Raw genomic sequence first — 22028 nt, 5'->3', positions numbered from 1 at the left:
CATAGCGTTTCTACTCGGAAGGTTTGTAGGTTTACAATACAACTAAAACAATTCTTACTAAAGCGTCCCATGTGTGATGTCTGTAGGAGTCTTTTCATGCATATTTTGTACGATCTAACGTCGTTAGCTAATATGCTAACACTTTTACGAGTGTCTGTATTAGTATTATAAACTTGCAACAGCATTCTTTTTGTGTTGTTTCACTTTCACAAATTCCAAGGTAAATTCAGCAAAACGTCAGCCTGCAGTTATTGAGTCTGTTTAGCTGATTGGGGAGCTAGCTTGCGCAGCTAGTGGCTCCATGACCATGACTTCTGTTTTGTTTGATCAGCCGTTTTACTGCCATGTTACAGACACTGTTTGGAAACAATTAATATATGTAAATAAACATTTATAAAGTCTTTCATACATTCCAGTGCGGCTAATGTATATAAATATATTAATTTATTCGAAAATTTGGCGAGTGTGGCTTAAATACCAGTGTGCTCTATGATTTGTAAGTTTTACAATATAACTACAACAATTCTTACTTACGAAAGCGCCCCATGTGTGATGTCTGTAGTAATGTTTTCATGCATATTTGTACGTGCTATTGTAATGTAATCAAGCTAGCATTGTTAGCATTAGCTAACATGCTTAGCAGTGTCTGTGTTAGTATTATTAACTTACAATGGCATTCTTTTTGTATTATATTCACCAAAACTTCACCGTGGCGTTATTGAGTCTGTTTAGCTGATTGGAGCGTTAGCTTGCGCAGCTAGTGGCTCCACGACCGTGACTTCTGTTTTGTTTGATCAACCATTTTACTGCCATGTTAAAGACACAGTTTGGAAACAATTAAGGTATGTAAATAAACATCTAATTTCACAACGTATATTCTGTATCGGCGGCCATGACCATGACTTCTGTTTTGTTTGATCAGCCCTTTTACTGCCGTGTAACAGACACCGTTTGGAAACAATTAACATATGTAAATAAACATTTATAAAGTCTTTCATACTGGTAAATGTTCCATTGCAGCTAATGTATGTAAATATATGAATTTATTTGAACATTTGGCGGGTGTGGCTTAAATACCAGTGTGCTCTATGATTTGTAAGTTTTACAATATATCTAAAACAATTCGTACTTATGAAAGCGCCCCATGTGTGATGTCTGTAGTAATGTTTTCATGCATATTTGTACCTGCTATCGTAATGTAATCAAGCTAGCATTGTTAGCATGAGCTAACATGCTAACAGGTTTAGCAGTGTCTGTGTTAGTATTATTAACTTACAATGGCATTATTTTTGTATTATATTCACCAAAACTTCACCGTGGCGTTATTGAGTCTGTTTAGCTGATTGGAGCGTTAGCTTGCGCAGATAGTGGCTCCACGACCGTGACTTCTGTTTTGTTTGATCAACCATTTTACTGCCATGTTACAGACACAGTTTGGAAACAATTAAGGTATGTAAATAAACATAAATATCTAATTTCACAACGTATATTCTGTATCGGCGGCCATGACCATGACTTCTGTTTTGTTTGATCAGCCGTTTTACTGCCGTGTTTGGAAACAATTAACACATGTAAATAAACATTTACAGAATATTTCTGTGTAAATAACTCATTCCACAACCTATATATCTGCCACTTGAGAGCGATGCATTAGAACAGGTGCGGTGCGTAACAACAGGTGTGATACCTGCGTGGATTCCAAGGTGAAGTCCTGCAGCAGAACTTTGTCATCATTGGACAGACACACCATCTTCTCCCCAGAATACACCACCGTGAATCCCTCAAAGTTCATGATCTGGTCTTTGGAGGGCCAGTAGAGACACGGGTCGCCGTCCTCGCTCGTCTGAAAGACACCAGCGAGTGTGTGGAAGTTGCACGTGTGTGTGTGTGTGTGTGTGTGTGTGTGTGTGTGTGTGTGTGTGTGTGTGTTGTCACCTGCTGCTGGGAGTCGGGCAGGTGGACCACCGTGTGCGTGTTGTGTTCCCAGACCATTCGCCAAAAGTCCTCCACGGTGCCGCTGAGTGGCGTCTGACCCACGATGAACTCCCTGCTGTGGCGCTGGCCCTTTAAGACGCACAGACATGACGTTGGCCACGCCTTGAGAGGGCGGTTCTTGGCGTGGAGTCAGCTAAAGGGAAACGGTTTACCAGCACGTAGGAGGCGTTGATGTAGCCTGAGGAGTTGCTTTCTGTGGCCGTGAGACACACTCGGGATCTCTCCACTGCAAACACAACTACAGACTTACACCACTTCCAAGTGCATCTTCAAAAATGATCTTCCAGGATGAATACAAATCACGATTCGGATGTGAATCCATCTTTTGTGCACCTCTTATCTTTACTAGTTTTCATGTTCCTTTTTGAATGTACTTAAATGTATAATAGACTGTATTTATGTTATTCACATGTGAATAATGCTGTATAATAGACAGTATTTATGTTATTCACATGTGAATAATGCTGCATAATAGACTGTATTTATGTTATTCACATATGAATAATCCTGTATAATAGACTGTATTTATATTATTCACATGTGAATAATGTTGTATATTAGACTGTTTTTATATTAGTCACATGTGCATAATGCTGTAAAATAGACTGTATTTATGTTATTCACATGTGAATAATGCTGTATAATAGACTGTATTTATGTTATTCACATGTGAATAATGTTGTATAATAGACTGTTTTTATGTTATTCACATGTGAATAATGCTGTATAATAGGCTGTATTTATGTTATTCACATATGAATAATCCTGTATAATAGACTGTATTTATATTATTCACATGTGAATAATGTTGTATAATAGACTGTTTTTATATTAGTCACATGTGCATAATGCTGTAAAATAGACTGTATTTATGTTATTCACATGTGAATAATGCTGTATAATAGACTGTATTTACTGTATGTTATTCACATGTGAATAATGTTGTATAATAGACTGTTTTTATATTAGTCACATGTGAATAATGCTGTATAATAGACTGCATTTATGTTGTTCACATGTGAATAATGCTGTATAATAGACTGTATTTATGTTATTTACATGTGAATAATGCCGTATAATAGACAGTATTTATGTTAGTCTCATGTGAATAATGCTGTATAATAGACTGTATTTATGTTATTCTCATGTGAATAATGCTGTAAAATAGACTGTACTAATGTTATTCACATGTGAATAATGCTGTAAAATAGACTGTATTAATGTTATTCACATGTGAATAATGCTGTATAATAGACTATTTATATTATTCACATGTGAATAATGCTATGTAATAGACTGTATTTATGTTATTCACATGTGAATAACGCTGTATAATAGATTGTATTTATGTTATTCACATGTGAATAATGCTGTATAACAGACTGTATTTATATTATTCACATGTGAATAATGCTGTATAATATAGTGTTTTAATGTTATTCACATGTGAATAATGCTGTATAATAGACTGTAATTATGTTTTTCACATGTGAATAATGCTGTATAATATACTGTATTTATGTTATTCACATGTGAATAATGTTGTATAGTAGATTATTTATATTATTCACATGTGAATAATGGTGTATAATATAGTATTTTAACGTTATTCACATGTGAATAATGCTGTATAATAGACTGTATTAATGTTATTCACATGTGAATAATGCTGTATAATAGACTGTATTTTTATTGTTCAAATGTGAATAATGCTGTATAATAGACTGTATTTATGTTATTCACATGTGAATAATGCTGTATAATAGACTGTATTTATGTTATTCTCATGTGAATAATGCTGTAAAATAGACTGTACTAATGTTATTCACATGTGAATAATGCTGTAAAATAGACTGTATTAATGTTATTCACATGTGAATAATGCTGTATAATAGACTATTTATATTATTCACATGTGAATAATGCTGTATAATAGACTGTATTTATGTTATTCACATGTGAATAATGCTGTATAATAGACTGTATTTATATTATTCACATGTGAATAATGCTGTATGATAGACTGTATTTATGTTATTCACATGTGAATAATGCTGTATGATAGACTGTATTTATGTTATTCACATGTGAATAATGCTGTAAAATAGACTGTATTAATGTTATTCACATGTGAATAATGCTGTATAATAGACTATTTATATTATTCACATGTGAATAATGCTGTATAATAGACTGTATTTATGTTATTCACATGTGAATAATGCTGTATAATAGAATGTATTTATATTATTCACATGTGAATAATGCTGTGTAACAGACTGTATTTATGTTATTCACATGTGAATAATGCTGTATGATAGACTGTATTTATGTTATTCACATGTGAATAATGCTGTAAAATAGACTGTATTAATGTTATTCACATGTGAATAATGCTGTATAATAGACTGTATTTATGTTATTATCATGTGAATAATGCTGTATAGTAGATTATTTATATTATTCACATGTGAATAATGGTGTATAATATAGTGTTTTAACGTTATTCACATGTGAATAATGCTGTATAATAGACTGTATTAATGTTATTCACATGTGAATAATGCTGTATAATAGACTGTATTTTTATTGTTCACATGTGAATAATGCTGTATAATAGACTGTATTTATGTTATTCACATGTGAATAATGCTGTATAATAGACTGTATTTATGTTATTCACATGTGAATAATGCTGTATAATAGACTGTATTTATGTTATTCACATGTGAATAATGCTGTATAATAGACTGTATTTATGTTATTCACATGTGAATAACGCTGTAAAATAGACTGTATTTATGATATTCACATGGGAATAATGTTGTATAATAGACTATATTTATGTTATTCATATGTGAATAACATAAATACAGTCTAATGCTGTATAATAGACTGTATTTATGTTATTCACACCTGAATAATGCTGAATAATAGACTATATTTATGTTTTAACATGTGAATAATGCTGTATAATAGATTATTTACATTATTCATAAGTGAATAATGCTGTATAATAGACTATATTTATGTTATTCACATGTGAATAATGCTGCATAATAGACTATATTTGTAATATTCACATGTTAATAATTCTGTATGATGGACTGTATTTATATTATTCACATGTGAATAATGCTGCATAATAGACTATATTTGTAATATTCACATGTTAATAATTCTGTATGATGGACTGTATTTATATTATTCACATGTGACTAATGCTGTATAATAGACTATATTATTGACATGTAAAAAAGACCTAAGTGTTTATTGTGAGTGAAGTGTGGTGCTGAATTTTCCCCCAGGGATCAATAAAGTACTTTCTATTTTATTCTATTTTATCCAACATGATTTTTGCAATCTAAATTTGGTATAATAATTATAATGAAACTTTCACAAAACAGGTTTCAGGTTAGAAACGCTCCTTCTTGTTGCATGAAACTGGCCACATTAAATAACACATTTATGTATTTAATTCCAATTCTAATGAATTCTTGAGCCCTATTAAGTAGTTTCCAAAAAATATATTTATAAGGTACATTTTTGTCCCATTTGTCGGTGGGCGGGGCTAACACACATCTAGTCCAATCCTTGCAAAAATGGAACCAATTACGTTTTTAGGCTCCGCCCACTGATTCTAAATCGCACGTTTGACGAATTAAATTAATTCAGGAAGCGCTGAATGTGCCAAAAGTAAATACATATAAATACATCTAAAAGAAGAAAAATCTTAAATGTGTCATTAATGAATTAAATCCATAAATAATTAAATGTACTTTTTTGCTGAACACATTTTTGTATTTAAATCAAAGTATGATTTAAGTAATTATTAATTCATTGAATTCTGTCCCATTTTTTAAAAAGTTTAGTGTTATTGTAACAATAACAATCATTGTTGATATATTGAATTATAATTTGCAGAGCTGACATTGACTTGGTTTTAGTGCACAAAAGGTCATTTTTTCAGTGCCGTGTGCAAAAAGTGAGTCATGCGGAGAAGACGAGGCCGACCTGGCATCAGCGCTCTGGCCCGGTTCCTCATGGCGTTGCCGTCTCGCAGGGCCGTGCTGTAGTCGGCGTGCTTGGCCTGGCGTTGGCTGATCAGCTGCGGACGCCACGAGGGGGTCAGTCATGGCGTCTGCACGCTCGCTCGGCAACCAGGCGCCTACCTTGAACTGCTTGTCCATGCGCGTCCTGCCCGACACGCCGGGCGTCAGGAGGTCGGACACGTAGGCGTGGAGGAGGTCGGCGGCCACGCAGGTGTTGCGACTCAAGATGGCCTCCACCAAGACGTCGTGGATGAAGACGTACTGCTCCTGGACGCAAAACAATCACGTGGTAAGAATGAGGCAGGGGTGCTTATTGGTAAGTGGTGAAAACAGAGATGTGAAAAATGCCTTTTTTGGCGTACACCAGCAACATCATGTAACAGGAGCCTCCACCAGGTGTCAGTGTAGTGTACACAGATGGAAAACATCTTTTGCACAATCAGCCTTTTCATAGAAAACCATAAATAAAATAAAAAAACAACATCAAAACAAACTATGTGACCCTTAGTTGGAAAATATTTGGACACCCCTGGTCAACTGTAGGAATTATTATTTTTAAAATCATGGTTGTTTTTACATATGTGAACAAGAGCATGTATCGTCTATGTGTTATGATGTAAAAGAGAGGTGTCGTCTATTTCTAAGTGACCCTTAGTTGAAAAATATTTGGACACTCCTGGTCAACTGTTGGAATTATAATGATTAAAATCATAGTTGTTTTTACAAATGTGAACAAGAGCATGTATCGTCTATGTGTTATGATGTAAAGGAGAGGTGTCGTCTATTTCTAAGTGACCCTTAGTTGGAAAATATTTGGACACCCCTGGTCAACTGTAGGAATTATTATTTTTAAAATCATTGTTGTTTTTACATATGTGAACAAGAGCATGTATCGTCTATGTGTTATGATGTAAAAGAGAGGTGTCGTTTATTTGTATGTGACCCTTAGTTGGAAAATATTTGGACACCCCTGGTCAACTGTAGGAATTATAATTTTTAAAATCATGGTTGTTTTTACATATGTGAACAAGAGCATGTATCGTCTATGTGTTATGATGTAAAAGAGAGGTGTCGTCTATTTCTAAGTGACCCTTAGTTGAAAAATATTTGGACACCCCCGGTCAACTGTTGGAATCATAATGATTAAAATCATAGTTGTTTTTACAAATGTGAACAAGAGCATGTATTGTCTATGTGTTATGATGTAAAGGAGAGGTGTCGTCTATTTCTAAGTGACCTTAGTTGAAAAATATTTGGACACTCCTGGTCAACTGTTGGAATTATAATTATTAAAATCATAGTTGTTTTTACAAATGTGAACAAGAGCATGTATTGTCTATGTGTTATGATGTAAAGGAGAGGTGTCGTCTATTTCTAAGTGACCCTTAGTTGAAAAATATTTGGACACTCCTGGTCAACTGTTGGAATTATAATTATTAAAATCATAGTTTTTTTTACAAATGTGAACAAGAGCATGTATTGTCTATGTGTTATGATGTAAAGGAGAAGTGTCGTTTATTTCTAAGTGGCCCTTTAGTTGGAAAATATTTGGACACTCCTGGTCAACTGTAGGAATTACAATTATTAAAATCATTGTTGTTTTTACAAATGTGAACAAGAGCATGTATTGTCTATGTGTTATGATGTAAAGGAGAGGTGTCGTTTATTTGTATGTGACCCTTGGTTGAAAAATATTTTAACACCCCTTGTCAACTGTTGGAATTATAATGATTAAAATCATAGTTGTTTTTACAAATGTGAACAAGAGCATGTATTGTCTATGTGTTATGATGTAAAGGAGAGGTGTCGTCTATTTCTAAGTGACCCTTAGTTGAAAAATATTTGGACACTCCTGGTCAACTGTTGGAATTATAATTATTAAAATCATGGTTGTTTTTACAAATATGAACAAGAGCATGTATCGTCTATGTGTCATGATGTAAAGGAGAGATGGCGTTTATTTGTATGTGACCCTTAGTTGAAAAATATTTTAATACCCCTGGTCAACTGTTGGAATTATAATTATTAAAATCATGGTTGTTTTTACAAATATGAACAAGAGCATGTATCGTCTATGTGTTATGATGTAAAGGAGAGGTGTCGTCTATTTCTAAGTGACCCTTAGTTGGAAAATATTTGGACACCCCTGGTCAACTGTAGGAATTATTATTTTTAAAATCATGGTTGTTTTTACATATGTGAACAAGAGCATGTATCGTCTATGTGTTATGATGTAAAAGAGAGGTGTCGTTTATTTGTATGTGACCCTTAGTTGGAAAATATTTGGACACCCCTGGTCAACTGTAGGAATTAATATTTTTAAAATCATGGTTGTTTTTACATATGTGAACAAGAGCATGTATCGTCTATGTGTTATGATGTAAAAGAGAGGTGTCGTCTATTTCTAAGTGACCCTTAGTTGAAAAATATTTGGACACCCCTGGTCAACTGTTGGAATTATAATGATTAAAATCATAGTTGTTTTTACAAATGTGAACAAGAGCATGTATTGTCTATGTGTTATGATGTAAAGGAGAGGTGTCGTTTATTTGTATGTGACCCTTGGTTGAAAAATATTTTAACACCCCTGGTCAACTGTTGGAATTATAATTATTAAAATCATAGTTGTTTTTACAAATGTGAACAAGAGCATGTATTGTCTATGTGTTATGATGTAAAGGAGAGGTGTCGTCTATTTCTAAGTGACCCTTAGTTGAAAAATATTTGGACACTCCTGGTCAACTGTTGGAATTATAATTATTAAAATCATAGTTGTTTTTACAAATGTGAACAAGAGCATGTATTGTCTATGTGTTATGATGTAAAGGAGAGGTGTCGTTTATTTCTAAGTGGCCCTTTAGTTGGAAAATATTTGGACACTCCTGGTCAACTGTAGGAATTACAATTATTAAAATCATTGTTGTTTTTACAAATGTGAACAAGAGCATGTATTGCCTATGTGTTATGATGTAAAGGAGAGGTGTCGTTTATTTCTAAGTGGCCCTTTAGTTGGAAAATATTTGGACACTCCTGGTCAACTGTAGGAATTACAATTATTAAAATCATTGTTGTTTTTACAAATGTGAACAAGAGCATGTATTGTCTATGTGTTATGATGTAAAGGAGAGGTGTCGTTTATTTCTAAGTGACCCTTTAGTTGAAAAATATTTGGACACTCCTGGTCAACTGTTGGAATTATAATTATTAAAATCATGTTTTTTTTTACAAATGAGGACAGATGTGAACGCGAGCATGTATCGTCGATGTGTTATGACGTAAAGGAGAGGTGTTGTTTATTTCTAAGTGACCCTTAGTTGGAAAATATTTGGACACTCCTGGTCAACTGTAGGAATTACAATTATTAAAATCATAGTTGTTTTTACAAATGTGAACAAGAGCATGTATCGTCTATGTGTTATGATGTAAAGGAGAGGTGTCGTCTATTTCTAAGTGACCCTTAGTTGAAAAATATTTTAACACCCCTGGCCAACTGTAGGAATTATAATTATTAAAATCATAGTTGTTTTTACAAATGTGAACAAGAGCATGTATTGTCTATGTGTTATGATGTAAAGGAAAGGTGTCGTCTATTTCTAAGTGACCCTTTAGTTGGAAAATATTTGGACACTCCTGGTCAACTGTTGGAATTATAATTATTAAAATCATGGTTGTTTTTACAAATGATGACAGATGTGAATGAGAGCATGTATTGTCTATGTGTTATGATGTAAAGGAGAGGTGTCGTTGTAATCTATTTGTAAGTGGTCCTTTAGTTGGAAAATATTTGGAGACCCTTGGTCAGCTGTAGAAATTATAATTATGAAAATCATGGTTGTTTTTACAAATGATGATGAATGTGAACAAGAGCATGTATTGTCTATGTGTTATGATGTAAAGGAGGGGTGGTTGTAATGTATAAGTATGTGACCCTTAGTTGGAAAATATTTGGACACCCCTGGTCAACTGTAGGAATTATAATTATTAAAATCACGGTTAGTTTTTACAAAATATGACGAATGTGAATCGAGAGCATGTATTGTCTAGTTACAATGTAAAGGAGGGGTGCTTGTCATGTCTAAATGAAAATGTATTTTATGGCTATTTTTAATTTCTTTACATGCTATAGTATAATTTTAATGCAGGTTTTTGTTTATTTTTAATTTAGCAACCAGGGACTGCAGATGGAAATGAGCTATTTAGTTACAATCGGGTGCAGAACATTTCTGTCTTTGAGCTTCATGTCTCTGTGAATTGACCCTTCAAATAAGGACTCAACTAAATACCTCCCAGCACACATACAACATGTATTCTTGATGCATCCTTTATTAATTTCATCATGATTCAAAAGTGTGTTTGTGTGTGTGCGTGTGTGTGTGTGTGTGTGTGTACCTCAGTCTGAACCAGGAAGTTCCTCTGTGTCCGCACATGTTTCAGGAAGCCGAGGACATTGACGGTCCCCTGGTCCTGGATCTGCTGCAGCATGCTGTCGATCACGATGTATGTTCCTGTGCGTCCCACCCCGGCACTGTCATGCAGACAAACAGCAGTCAGAAGACGCCGCCCTCCCAGCAATTAAAGGGGAACTGCGCTTTTAAAATATTATTATTATTATTATTTTTTTTTGATGCATTCTAAGTCGTAAAATACAGCAAGAGGTGGCTAACAATAGAGCCGTCAGGAGTACACTATTGCACCCATTAAGACCTCTAAAAAAACATCTTGCGAAAATTATTAGCAATATTGTTATCACAATCAAAAATCAGAAATACTTTAATAATCCCCAAGGGGAAAATAATATTTTCAGCACAATCTCATTTAAGATCAGAGAAACATGACAGGGAGACAGAACAGGATCAAACATGACAGGGAGACGGAACAGGATCAAACATTACAGACAGACAGAACAGAATCAAACATGACCGACAGACAGAACAGGATCCAACATGACAGGGAGACGGAACAGGATCAAACATAACAGACAGACAGAACAGGATCAAACATTACAGACGGACAGAACAGGATCAAACATTACAGACAGACAGAACAGGATCAAACATTACAGACAGACAGAACAGGATCAAACATTACAGACAGACAGAACAGGATCAAACATTACAGACAGACAGAACAGGATCAAACATTACAGACAGACAGAACAGGATCAAACATTACAGACAGACGGAACAGGATCAAACATTACAGGGAGACGGAACAGGATCAAACATTACAGGGAGACAGAACAGGATCAATCATTACAAGGAGACGGAACAGGATCAAACATTACAGGGATACAGGGAGACGGAACAGGATCAAACATTACAGGGATACAGGGAGACAGAACAGGATCAAACATTACAGACAGGCAGAACAGGATCAAACATTACAGACAGACAGAACAGGATCAAACGTTACAGACGGACAGAACAAGATCAAACATTACAGACAGACAGAACAGGATCAAACATTACAGACAGACAGAGCAGGATCAAACATTACAGACAGACAGAGCAGGATCAAACATTACAGACAGACAGAACAGGATCAAACATTACAGGGAGACGGAACAGGATCAAACATTACAGGGAGACGGAACAGGATCAAACATTACAGGGAGACAGAACAGGATCAATCATTACAGGGAGACGGAACAGGATCAAACATTACAGGGATACAGGGAGACAGAACAGGATCAAACATTACAGACAGACAGAACAGGATCAAACATTACAGACAGACAGAGCAGGATCAAACATTACAGACAGACAGAACAGGATTAAACATTACAGACAGACAGAACAGGATCAAACATTACAGACAGACAGAACAGGATCAAACATTACAGACAGACAGAACAGGATCAAACATTACAGGGAGACGGAACAGGATCAAACATTACAGGGAGACGGAACAGGATCAAACATTACAGGGATACAGGGAGACGGAACAGGATCAAACATTACAGGGAGACGGAACAGGATCAAACATTACAGGGATACAGGGAGACAGAACAGGATCAAACATTACAGACAGACAGAACAGGATCAAACATTACAGACAGACAGAACAGGATCAAACATTACAGACAGACAGAACAGGATCAAACATTACAGACAGACAGAACAGGATCAAACATTACAGACAGACAGAACAGGATCAAACATTACAGACAGACAGAACAGGATCAAACATTACAGACAGACAGAACAGGATCAAACATTACAGACAGACGGAACAGGATCAAACATTACAGGGAGACGGAACAGGATCAAACATTACAGACAGACAGAACAGGATCAAACATTACAGACAGACAGAACAGGATCAATCATTACAGGGAGACGGAACAGGATCAAACATTACAGGGATACAGGGAGACGGAACAGGATCAAACATTACAGGGAGACGGAACAGGATCAAACATTACAGGGATACAGGGAGACAGAACAGGATCAAACATTACAGGGAGACGGAACAGGATCAAACATGACAGGGAGACGGAACAGGATCAAACATGACAGGGAGACAATACAGGATCAAACATGACAGGGAGACAGAACAGGATCAAACATGACAGGGGGACATAACAGGATCAAATATTACAGGGAGACAGAACAGGATCAAACATTACAGGGAGACGGAACAGAATCAAACATTACAGGGAGACAGAACAGGATCAAACATTACAGGGAGACAGAACAGGAGCAAACATTACAGGGAGACAGAACAGGATCAAACATGACAGGGAGACAGAACAGGATCAAACATTACAGGGAGACAGAACAGGATCAAACATTACAGGGAGACAGAACAGGATCAAAATTGACAGGGAGACAGAACAGGATCAAACATTACAGGGAGACAGAACAGGATCAAACATTACAGGGAGACAGAACAGGATCAAACATTACAGGGAGACAGAACAGGATCAAACATCACAGGGAGACAGAACAGGATCAAACATCACAGGGAGACAGAACAGGATCAAACATCACAGGGAGACAGAACAGGATCAAACATGACAGGGAGACAGAACAGGATCAAACATTACAGGGAGACAATACAGGATCAAACATGACAGGGAGACAGAACAGGATCAAACATGACAGGGAGACAGAACAGGATCAAACATGATAGGGAGACAGAACAGGATCAAACATGACAGGGAGACGGAACAGAATCAAACATTACAGGGAGACAGAACAGGATCAAACATTACAGGGAGACGGAACAGGATCCAACATTACAGGGAGACGGAACAGGATCAAACATTACAGGGAGACGGAACAGGATCAAACATTACAGGGAGACAGAACAGGATCAAACATCACAGGGAGGCAATACAGGATCAAACATTACAGGGAGACAGAACAGGATCAAACATCACAGGGAGACAATACAGGATCAAACATCACAGGGAGGCAAAACAGGATCAAACATGACAGACAGACAGAACAGGACCAAACATGACAGACAGACAGAACAGGACCAAACATGACAGACAGACGGACAGAACAGGATCAAACATTACAGACAGACGGACAGAACAGGATCAAACATTACAGACAGACAGAACAGGATCAAACATTACAGACAGACAGAACAGGATCAAACATTACAGGGAGACAGAACAAGATCAAACATGACAGACAGACAGAACAGGATCAAACATTACAGACAGAACAGGATCAAACATTACAGCGAGACAGAACAGGACCAAACATTACAGACGGACAGAACAGGATCAAACATTACAGGGAGACGGAACAGGATCAAACATGACAGGGAGACAGAACAGGATCAAACATGACAGGGAGACAGAACAGGATCAAACATTACAGGGAGACAATACAGGATCAAACATGACAGGGAGGGGAGACAGAACAGGATCAAACATTACAGGGAGACAGAACAGGATCAAACATTACAGATAAGAGATTTTCCAGAATTATCCTAGTAAATGTGTCTGATAACATCTGAATTGCTCCCACTGCCCTCGTCTTTTTTTTTCTTCTCCTAGTCCTTCACTCTCACTATCCTCATCCACGGATCTTTCATTCTTGTTCAAATTAATGGGGAATCTGTCGCTTTCTCTGTCTGGCTGCTGGTGGCCATGATTGTAAACAATGTTCAGATGTGAGGAGCTCCACAACCCGTGACATCACGCCCACATCGTCTGCTACTTCCGGTACAGGCAAGGCTTTTTTTTATTAGCCACCAAAAGTTGCCAACTTTATGGTGGATGTTCTCTACTAAATCCTTTCAGCAAAAATATGGGGAAATGATCAAGTGTGACACATAGAATGGAGCAGCTATCTCCGTTTAAATAAGAACATCTCATTTCAGTAGGCCTTTAAAGACACATACACACACACCTGCAGTGCACCAGGACAGGTCCCATCTCTTGCGTTCGAGCCCGAGACGACATCCGGATGAAGGAGAGGACCGGCAGCGTGTACTCTGGGACGCCCATGTCCGGCCACTGGGTGTAGTGGTACTGCTGGACTGTGTGCTCCAAGCTCCTCCCACACGCCTGGCGGAGCAGACATGTTGGTGCACGTGTGTGTGTGTTTGTGTGTGTGTGTGTGTGTGTACCTTATTGGCGGTACTGTCCCTGACAAGGAAGGTCCGCACGGTGTAGTAAGCCAGGGTCCTGGTGCTCCTCAGAGTCACCTGGTACGGTCCGTAGTCGTCCTGACCCTCCTCAGGCCAGTAGCGGTCACACTTGGTCTGTGGCGGCACACACAAACAGGATGAGGAAGAGGACAAAATGGAGGCGTGGCGGCGCTCTCTCACCCGCCCCTTCTCCTTTAAGTTGGTGATCATGACCACCACGCCCACGTTCTGCTGCCAGATCATCCTCCAGAAGTCCTCCCGGCCCGCTCGCAGCGGACCCTGCGCCGCGATGTAGGCCCCGGTGCGCTCGTAGCCCTGCGGACCAGCGGGGACATGATTAGGAAGGTGCAAATGGCAGGAAGCACCAGCATGTATGGGTGAAAGGAAGACGCACCAGTGTGACCCCAGGATGCAGAGAAGGTAGGTAATGTGCAGGTAAAGATATGTTGACTGGGTGAAAGAAGGAGGCACAAGTTTGACTCCAGGATACAGAGAAGGTAGGTCATGTGCAGGTAAAGATATGTTGTCTGGGTGATGGCAGGAAGCACCAGCATGTATGGGTGAAAGAAAGACGCTCCAGTGTGACCCCAGGATGCAGGGAAGGTAGGTAATGTGCAGGTGAAGATATGTTGACTGGGTGAAAGAAGGAGGCACCAGTTTAACTCCAGGATGCAGAGAAGGTAGGTAATGTGCAGGTAAAGATATGTTGACTGCGTGGCACCAGTTTGACTCCAGGATACAGAGAAGGTAGGTAATGTGCAGGTAAAGATATGTTGTCTGGGTGATGGCAGGAAGCACCAGCATGTATGGGTGAAAGAAAGACGCACCAGTGTGACCCCAGGATGCAGAGACGGTAGGTAATGTGCAGGTAAAGATATGTTGAAGGGGCAAAGGCAGGAAACACCAGAAAAAGTCGGTCCCGTCCATCGCTGCTTGCAGCTTTAATTTCGTATATTTTTTTTTCTTCAACATTCACTTGTATTTTCTACGATTGCGTTTTGTTTTTTTACAGCAAGTTGAAGTTATTGGACCTGCTTTGTAAAGGTTAAGAATAATTCATGCACGGTAATAAATGAAACATTGATAAATATCCCAACATCCTCTTAGTGCTGAAGTCTACTACATGTCTAAAATATAAACAACTTGATAAAGTCGTCAAAAAGTTGTTGACTAGAATATTTTTACAAAGAAAAGATTTCTTTGGGAGCAGGCGATAAAATCGTTGACGGCAAAACACTCCAAATAAATGTAAAACACAACTTTTGTTTCATAATTTCAGCTTTTTTAAACTAATTTTACACGCCCCCCCCCCCAGTCCTCCTTTCTTCTTCTATTGTGTTTTGTCTGCAGACCCAAGTCTAGTAAAACTGCTTCCGGTAAACTTGTTGTAAGCTCCGCCCCTCACGCTGCTGTGGAGGTTTATTTCACACTGAATTTATTCAACTGATTTGTTTGCATTCAAATTTGAAAAAAAAAAAATAACCAGTGTAAAAAATGTCAGTGCATAAAAATTCAGAGTGTAAAAATGTTCTCACTTCAGTTGAATGAAGACTGAAGCGATGGATGCTGTCTCAGAAGCAGCCAATGAGGTGTCAAGTTTGAGGTCACATGACACGGGTCTTGCATTAAAAAAGCAGTTAACTGGATATAATACTTCATTAATATTTCAATGTGGCCAGCTGGATCTTTTCAAACTATACAAACAAAAGATTCTAATGATTAACATTTTTACACACTGATTTTTTTTTTACACTGAATGTTTACACAGTCAAATTGTTTTTACACTGAATATTTAAACACATCATTTTAAAACAGATTTTTACACACTGCATTTTTTATACACTAAATATTTTACACAGTGAATTCTTATACACTATTTCTTTACCCTGAATGTTTACACAGTTAATATTTTTACAGTGTTTTTACACTGAATTGTTTTAAAACATTTTTTTACCTTGATTTTTTCACACTTAATTTTTACAGTTAATTTTTTTACACTGAATATTTATTAACAGAATTTTAAAACACATAATTTTTACGTACTTAAATTTTTTACACAGTAAATTTTTGTACACTTATTTTTTTACCATGAATGTTTACACAGTTAATTTTTTACAGTGTTTTTACACTGAATTTTTTTTAAACTGAATTGACATTTTTTTACCTTGATTTTTTCACACTTAATTTTTACAGTTATTTTTTTACACGGAATTCTTTGCACTGAATATTTATTAACAAAATTTTAAAACACATAATTTTTACGTACTTAAATTTTTTACACAGTAAATTTTTGTACACTTATTTTTTTACCATGAATGTTTACACAGTTAATTTTTTACAGTGTTTTTACACTGAATTTTTTTTAAACTGAATTGACATTTTTTTACCTTGATTTTTTCACACTTAATTTTTACAGTTAATTTTTTTACACTGAATATTTATTAACAGAATTTTAAAACACATAATTTTTACGTACTTAAATTTTTTACACAGTCAATTTTTGTACACTTATTTTTTTACACTGAATGCTTACATAGTTAATTTTTTTACAGTGTTTTTACACAGATTTTTTTTTTAAACTGAAATGACTTTTTTTTACCTTGATTTTTTCACACTTATTTTTTACAGTTAATTTTTTTACACAGAATTCTTTGCACTGAATATTTATTAACAAAATTTTAAAACACATAATTTTTACGTACTTAAATTTTTTACACAGTCAATTTTTGTACACTTATTTTTTTACACTGAATGTTTACACAGTTAATTTTTTTACAGTGTTTTTACACTGATTTTTTTTTCTGAATTGACATTTTTTTACCTTGATTTTTTCACACTTAATTTTTACAGTTAATTTTTTACACTGAATATTTATTAACAAAATTTTAAAACACATAATTTTTACGTACTTAAATTTTTTACACAGTCAATTTTTGTACACTTATTTTTTTACACAGAATTTTTGACACTGATTTTATTACACTGAATGTTTTACAGTCAATCTCTTTACACTCAATTTTTTTTACACAGGGATTTTTTTTAACGCTGATTTTTTTACACTTCATTTTACACTGATTTTTTTTAACAATGAATTCTTTACACTGAATATTTATACACTGAATTTTAAAACACTGAACTATTTAAATACTACATTTTTCACACAGTGAATTTTTGTACACAATTTTTTTACACTGAATGTTTAAACAGTTATTTTTTTTACTCTGAAATTTTACAGTGAATTTCTTCACACTCAATTTTTTACACTGAATGTTTACACAGTTAATTTTTTACAGTGTTTTTACACTGAATTTTTTTTAACTTTATTGACATTTTTTTACCTTGATTTTTTCACACTTAATTTTTAAAGTAAATTTTTTTACACTGAATATTTATTTACAGAATTTTAAAACACATCATTTTTACGTACTTAAATTTTTTACACAGTCAATTTTTGTACACTTATTTTTTTACACTGAATGTTTACACATTAATTTTTTTACACTGAATTTTTTACAGTCAATATCTTTACACTCCATTTTTTTTTACACAGTGATTTTTTTTTACGCTGATTTTTTTACACTTCATTTTACACAGATTTTTTTAACAATGAATTCTTTACACTGAATATTTATACAAAGAATTTTAAAACACTGAACTATTTAAATACTACATTTTTCACACAGTGAATTTTTATACACAATTTTTTTACACTGAATGTTCAAACAGTTATTTTTTTTTACACTGAAATTTTACAGTGAATTTCTTTACACTCCATTTTTTACACTGAATGTTTACACAGTGAATTTTTTTAGACAAATTTTTCAAAGTTAATTTTTTTACTCTGAATATTCATGCACCGAATTTTTTTACACTGAATTTCTTTACCCTCAATTGTTTTTACACTGAATGTTTTTTTCGCTCTGATTTTTTCTACAACATTTTACTGTGACTTTTTTTTTTCACACTGAATTTTAATACATTGAAATTTAAAAAACCCAATTCTTAACACACTGTATTTTTACAGTGATGTTGTTTTACACTGAATTATTGACTATTTATAGACTGAATTTTAAAGTACAGACTTCTTTTACACACTGAATTTTTTATACACTGAATTTTTTATACACTGAATTTTTTACACTGAATTTTTACAGTGAATTTCTTTACCCTCAATTGTTTTTACACCGAATATTTACAACGTGAATTTTTTTGCACTGATTTTTTTCTACACTTCATTTTTACTGTGACTTTTTTTACACTAAATTTTAAAACACTGAATTTTTACACACTGAATTATTTTTACACTGAATTTTTTACACAGATTTTTTTACACTGAATTGTTATCGTGAATTTCTTTAAACTCATTTTTTACACTGAATGTTTGCACAGTTAATTTTTTTACATTGATTTTCTTAGACTTCATTTTTACAGTGAATCTTTTGATACGGAATTCTTTACAATGAATATTTATCAACAACATTTTAAAACATATAATTTTTACAGTGATTTTCTTTACACTCAATTTTTTTTTTACACTGAATGTTTACACAGTGAATTTTTGACAGTGATTTTTTTTTTACACTTCATTTTGTTAACACTGAATATTTATACACTGAATTTCAAAACTGATATTTGAACAACAGAAGATCGCTGGCTTACGTCAACAAAGTTGGCGTTGATGTAGTCGCCGCAGGTCCCGTCTCGGTCCAAACTGCTGGAGAGCTTCACGCGACTGTGGTCGTCTGGGAGGGAGACAGGATGGTGAGGGTGGTGATGATGGTGAGGATGGAGAGGATGGTGAGGATGGAGAGGATGGTGAGGATGGAGAGGATGGAGAGGATGGAGAGGATGGAGAGGGTGGTGAGGATGGTGAGGATGGAGAGGATGGAGAGGGTGGTGAGGATGGTGAGGATGGAGAGGGTGGAGAGGGTGGTGAGGGTGGTGAGGATGGTGAGGATGGTGAGGATGGTGAGGATGGTGAGGGTGGTGAGGATGGAGAGGGTGGTGAGGATGGAGAGGATGGAGAGGATGGAGAGGATGGAAAGGATGGTGAGGATGGTGAGGATGGTGAGGATGGTGAGGATGGAGAGGATGGTGAGGATGGTGAGGATGAAGAGGATGGAGAGGGTGGTGAGGATGGAGAGGTTGGAGAGGGTGGTGAGGATGGTGAGGATGGAGAGGGTGGAGAAGGTGGTGAGGGTGGTGAGGATGGTGAGGATGGTGAGGGTGGTGAGGATGGAGAGGGTGGTGAGGATAGTGAGGATGGAGAGGGTGGTGAGGATGGTGAAGATGACAGGATGAAGAGGGTGGAGAGGATGGTGATGATGGTGAGGATGGATAGGGTGGTGAGGATGGTGAGGATGACAGGATGGTGAGGATGGAGAGGGTGGTGAGGATGGTGAGGATGAAGAGGATGGTGAGGATGGAGAGGGTGGTGAGGATGGTGAGGATGGTGAGGATGGTGAGGATGGTGAGGATGGTGAGGGTGGTGAGGGTGGTGAGGATGGAGAGGGTGGTGAGGATGGAGAGGGTGGTGAGGATGGTGAAGATGACAGGATGAAGAGGGTGGTGAGGATGGTGAGGATGACAGGATGGTGAGGATGGAGAGGGTGGTGAATATGGTGAGGATGGTGAGGATGGAGAGGGTGGTGAGGATGGTGAGGATGAAGAGGATGAAGAGGATGGTGAGGATGGAGAGGGTGGTGAGGATGGTGAGGATGGTGAGGATGGAGAGGATGGAGAGGATGGAGAGGATGGTGAGGATGGTGAGGGTGGTGAGGATGGTGAGGGTGGTGAGGATGGTGAGGATGACAGGATGGTGAGGATGAAGAGGACGGAGAGGGTGGTGAGGATGGTGAGGATGACAGGATGGTGAGGATGGAGAGGGTGGTGAAGATGGTGAGGATGGTGAGGATGGTGAGGATGGTGAGGATGAAGAGGATGGTGATGATGGTGAGGATGGAGAGGGTGGTGAGGATGTGAGGATGGTGAGGGTGGTGAGGATGGTGAGGATGGAGAGGATGGAGAGGGTGGAGAGGGTGGTGAGGATGGTGAGGATGGTGAGGATGGAGAGGATGGTGAGGATGGAGAGAGTGGAGAGGATGGTGAGGATGACAGGATGGTGAGGATGGAGAGGGTGGTGAAGATGGTGAGGATGGTGAGGATGGAGAGGGTGGTGAGGATGGTGAGGATGAAGAGGATGGTGATGATGGAGAGGGTGGTGAGGATGGTGAGGATGGTGAGGGTGGTGAGGATGGTGAGGATGAAGAGGATGGTGATGATGGTGAGGATGGAGAGGGTGGTGAGGATGGTGAGGATGGAGAGGATGGAGAGGATGGAGAGGATGGAGAGGTTGGTGAGGATGGTGAGGATGGTGAGGATGGAGAGGATGGTGAAGATGGAGAGGATGGTGAGGATGGAGAGGATGGTGAAGATGGAGAGGATGGAGAGGATGGTGAGGATGACAGGATGGTGAGGATGGAGAGGGTGGTGAAGATGGTGAGGATGGTGAGGATGGAGAGGGTGGTGAGGATGGTGAGGATGAAGAGGATGGTGATGATGGAGAGGGTGGTGAGGATGGTGAGGATGGTGAGGATGGAGAGGATGGAGAGGATGGAGAGGATGGAGAGGGTGGAGAGGATGGAGAGGATGGAGAGGGTGGAGAGGATGGTGAGGATGGAGAGGGTGGTGAGGATGGTGAGGATGAAGAGGATGGAGAGGGTGGTGAGGGTGGAGAGGATGGTGAGGATGGAGAGGGTGGTGAGGATGGTGAGGATGAAGAGGATGGAGGGGGTGGTGAGGATGGTGAGGATGGAGAGGGTGGTGAGGATGGTGAGGATGAAGAGGATGGAGAGGGTGGTGAGGATGGTGAGGATGGTGAGGATGGAGAGGGTGGTGAGGATGGTGAGGATGAAGAGGATGGAGAGGGTGGAGAGGGTGGAGAGGATGGTGAGGATGGAGAGGGTGGTGAGGATGGTGAGGATGGAGAGAATGAAGAAGATGGTGAGGATGGAGAGGGTGGTGATGATGGTGAGGATGAAGAGGATGGAGAGGGTGGTGAGGATGAAGAGGATGGTGAGGATGGAGAGGGCGGTGATGATGGTGAGGATGGAGAGGGTGGTGATGATGGTGAGGATGAAGAGGATGGAGAGGGTGGTGAGGGTGGTGAGGATGGTGAGGATGGTGAGGATGGAGAGGGTGGTGAGGATGAAGAGGATGGAGAGGGTGGTGAGGATGGAGAGGGTGGTGATGATGGTGAGGATGAAGAGGATGGAGAGGGTGGTGAGGATGGTGAGGATGGAGAGGGTGGTGAGGATGAAGAGGATGGAGAAGGTGGTGAGGATGGAGAGGGTAGTGGGAGCACAAAGT

The 22028-nt window shown here is 37.8% G+C and overlaps 1 protein-coding gene across 4 annotated transcripts in view; it reads right to left on the bottom strand.

Annotated features, from left to right (window-relative positions):
* LOC133561055 (receptor-type tyrosine-protein phosphatase zeta-like) overlaps positions 1-22028 on the bottom strand; it is a 213382-nt gene that overhangs the window by 11937 nt on the left and 179417 nt on the right. For all 4 annotated transcript variants that reach the window (XM_061914222.1, XM_061914221.1, XM_061914219.1 and 1 more), the window contains 10 exons: positions 19320-19402; positions 14841-14975; positions 14640-14774; positions 14420-14577; positions 10437-10572; positions 6168-6314; positions 6010-6103; positions 2148-2221; positions 1936-2064; positions 1688-1843 (listed from right to left, as the gene is read on the bottom strand). In XM_061914222.1, the coding sequence (XP_061770206.1) occupies positions 1688-1843; positions 1936-2064; positions 2148-2221; positions 6010-6103; positions 6168-6314; positions 10437-10572; positions 14420-14577; positions 14640-14774; positions 14841-14975; positions 19320-19402 (1247 nt within the window). The remainder of the gene's footprint in view (positions 1-1687; positions 1844-1935; positions 2065-2147; positions 2222-6009; positions 6104-6167; positions 6315-10436; positions 10573-14419; positions 14578-14639; positions 14775-14840; positions 14976-19319; positions 19403-22028) is intronic.

The sequence above is a fragment of the Nerophis ophidion genome, linkage group LG10 (genome assembly GCF_033978795.1).
Source record: "Nerophis ophidion isolate RoL-2023_Sa linkage group LG10, RoL_Noph_v1.0, whole genome shotgun sequence".
NCBI lineage: Eukaryota > Metazoa > Chordata > Actinopteri > Syngnathiformes > Syngnathidae > Nerophis > Nerophis ophidion.
Note: the sequence above shows the minus strand (reverse complement) of the source record. Positions and strands in the feature narration are given on the sequence as shown.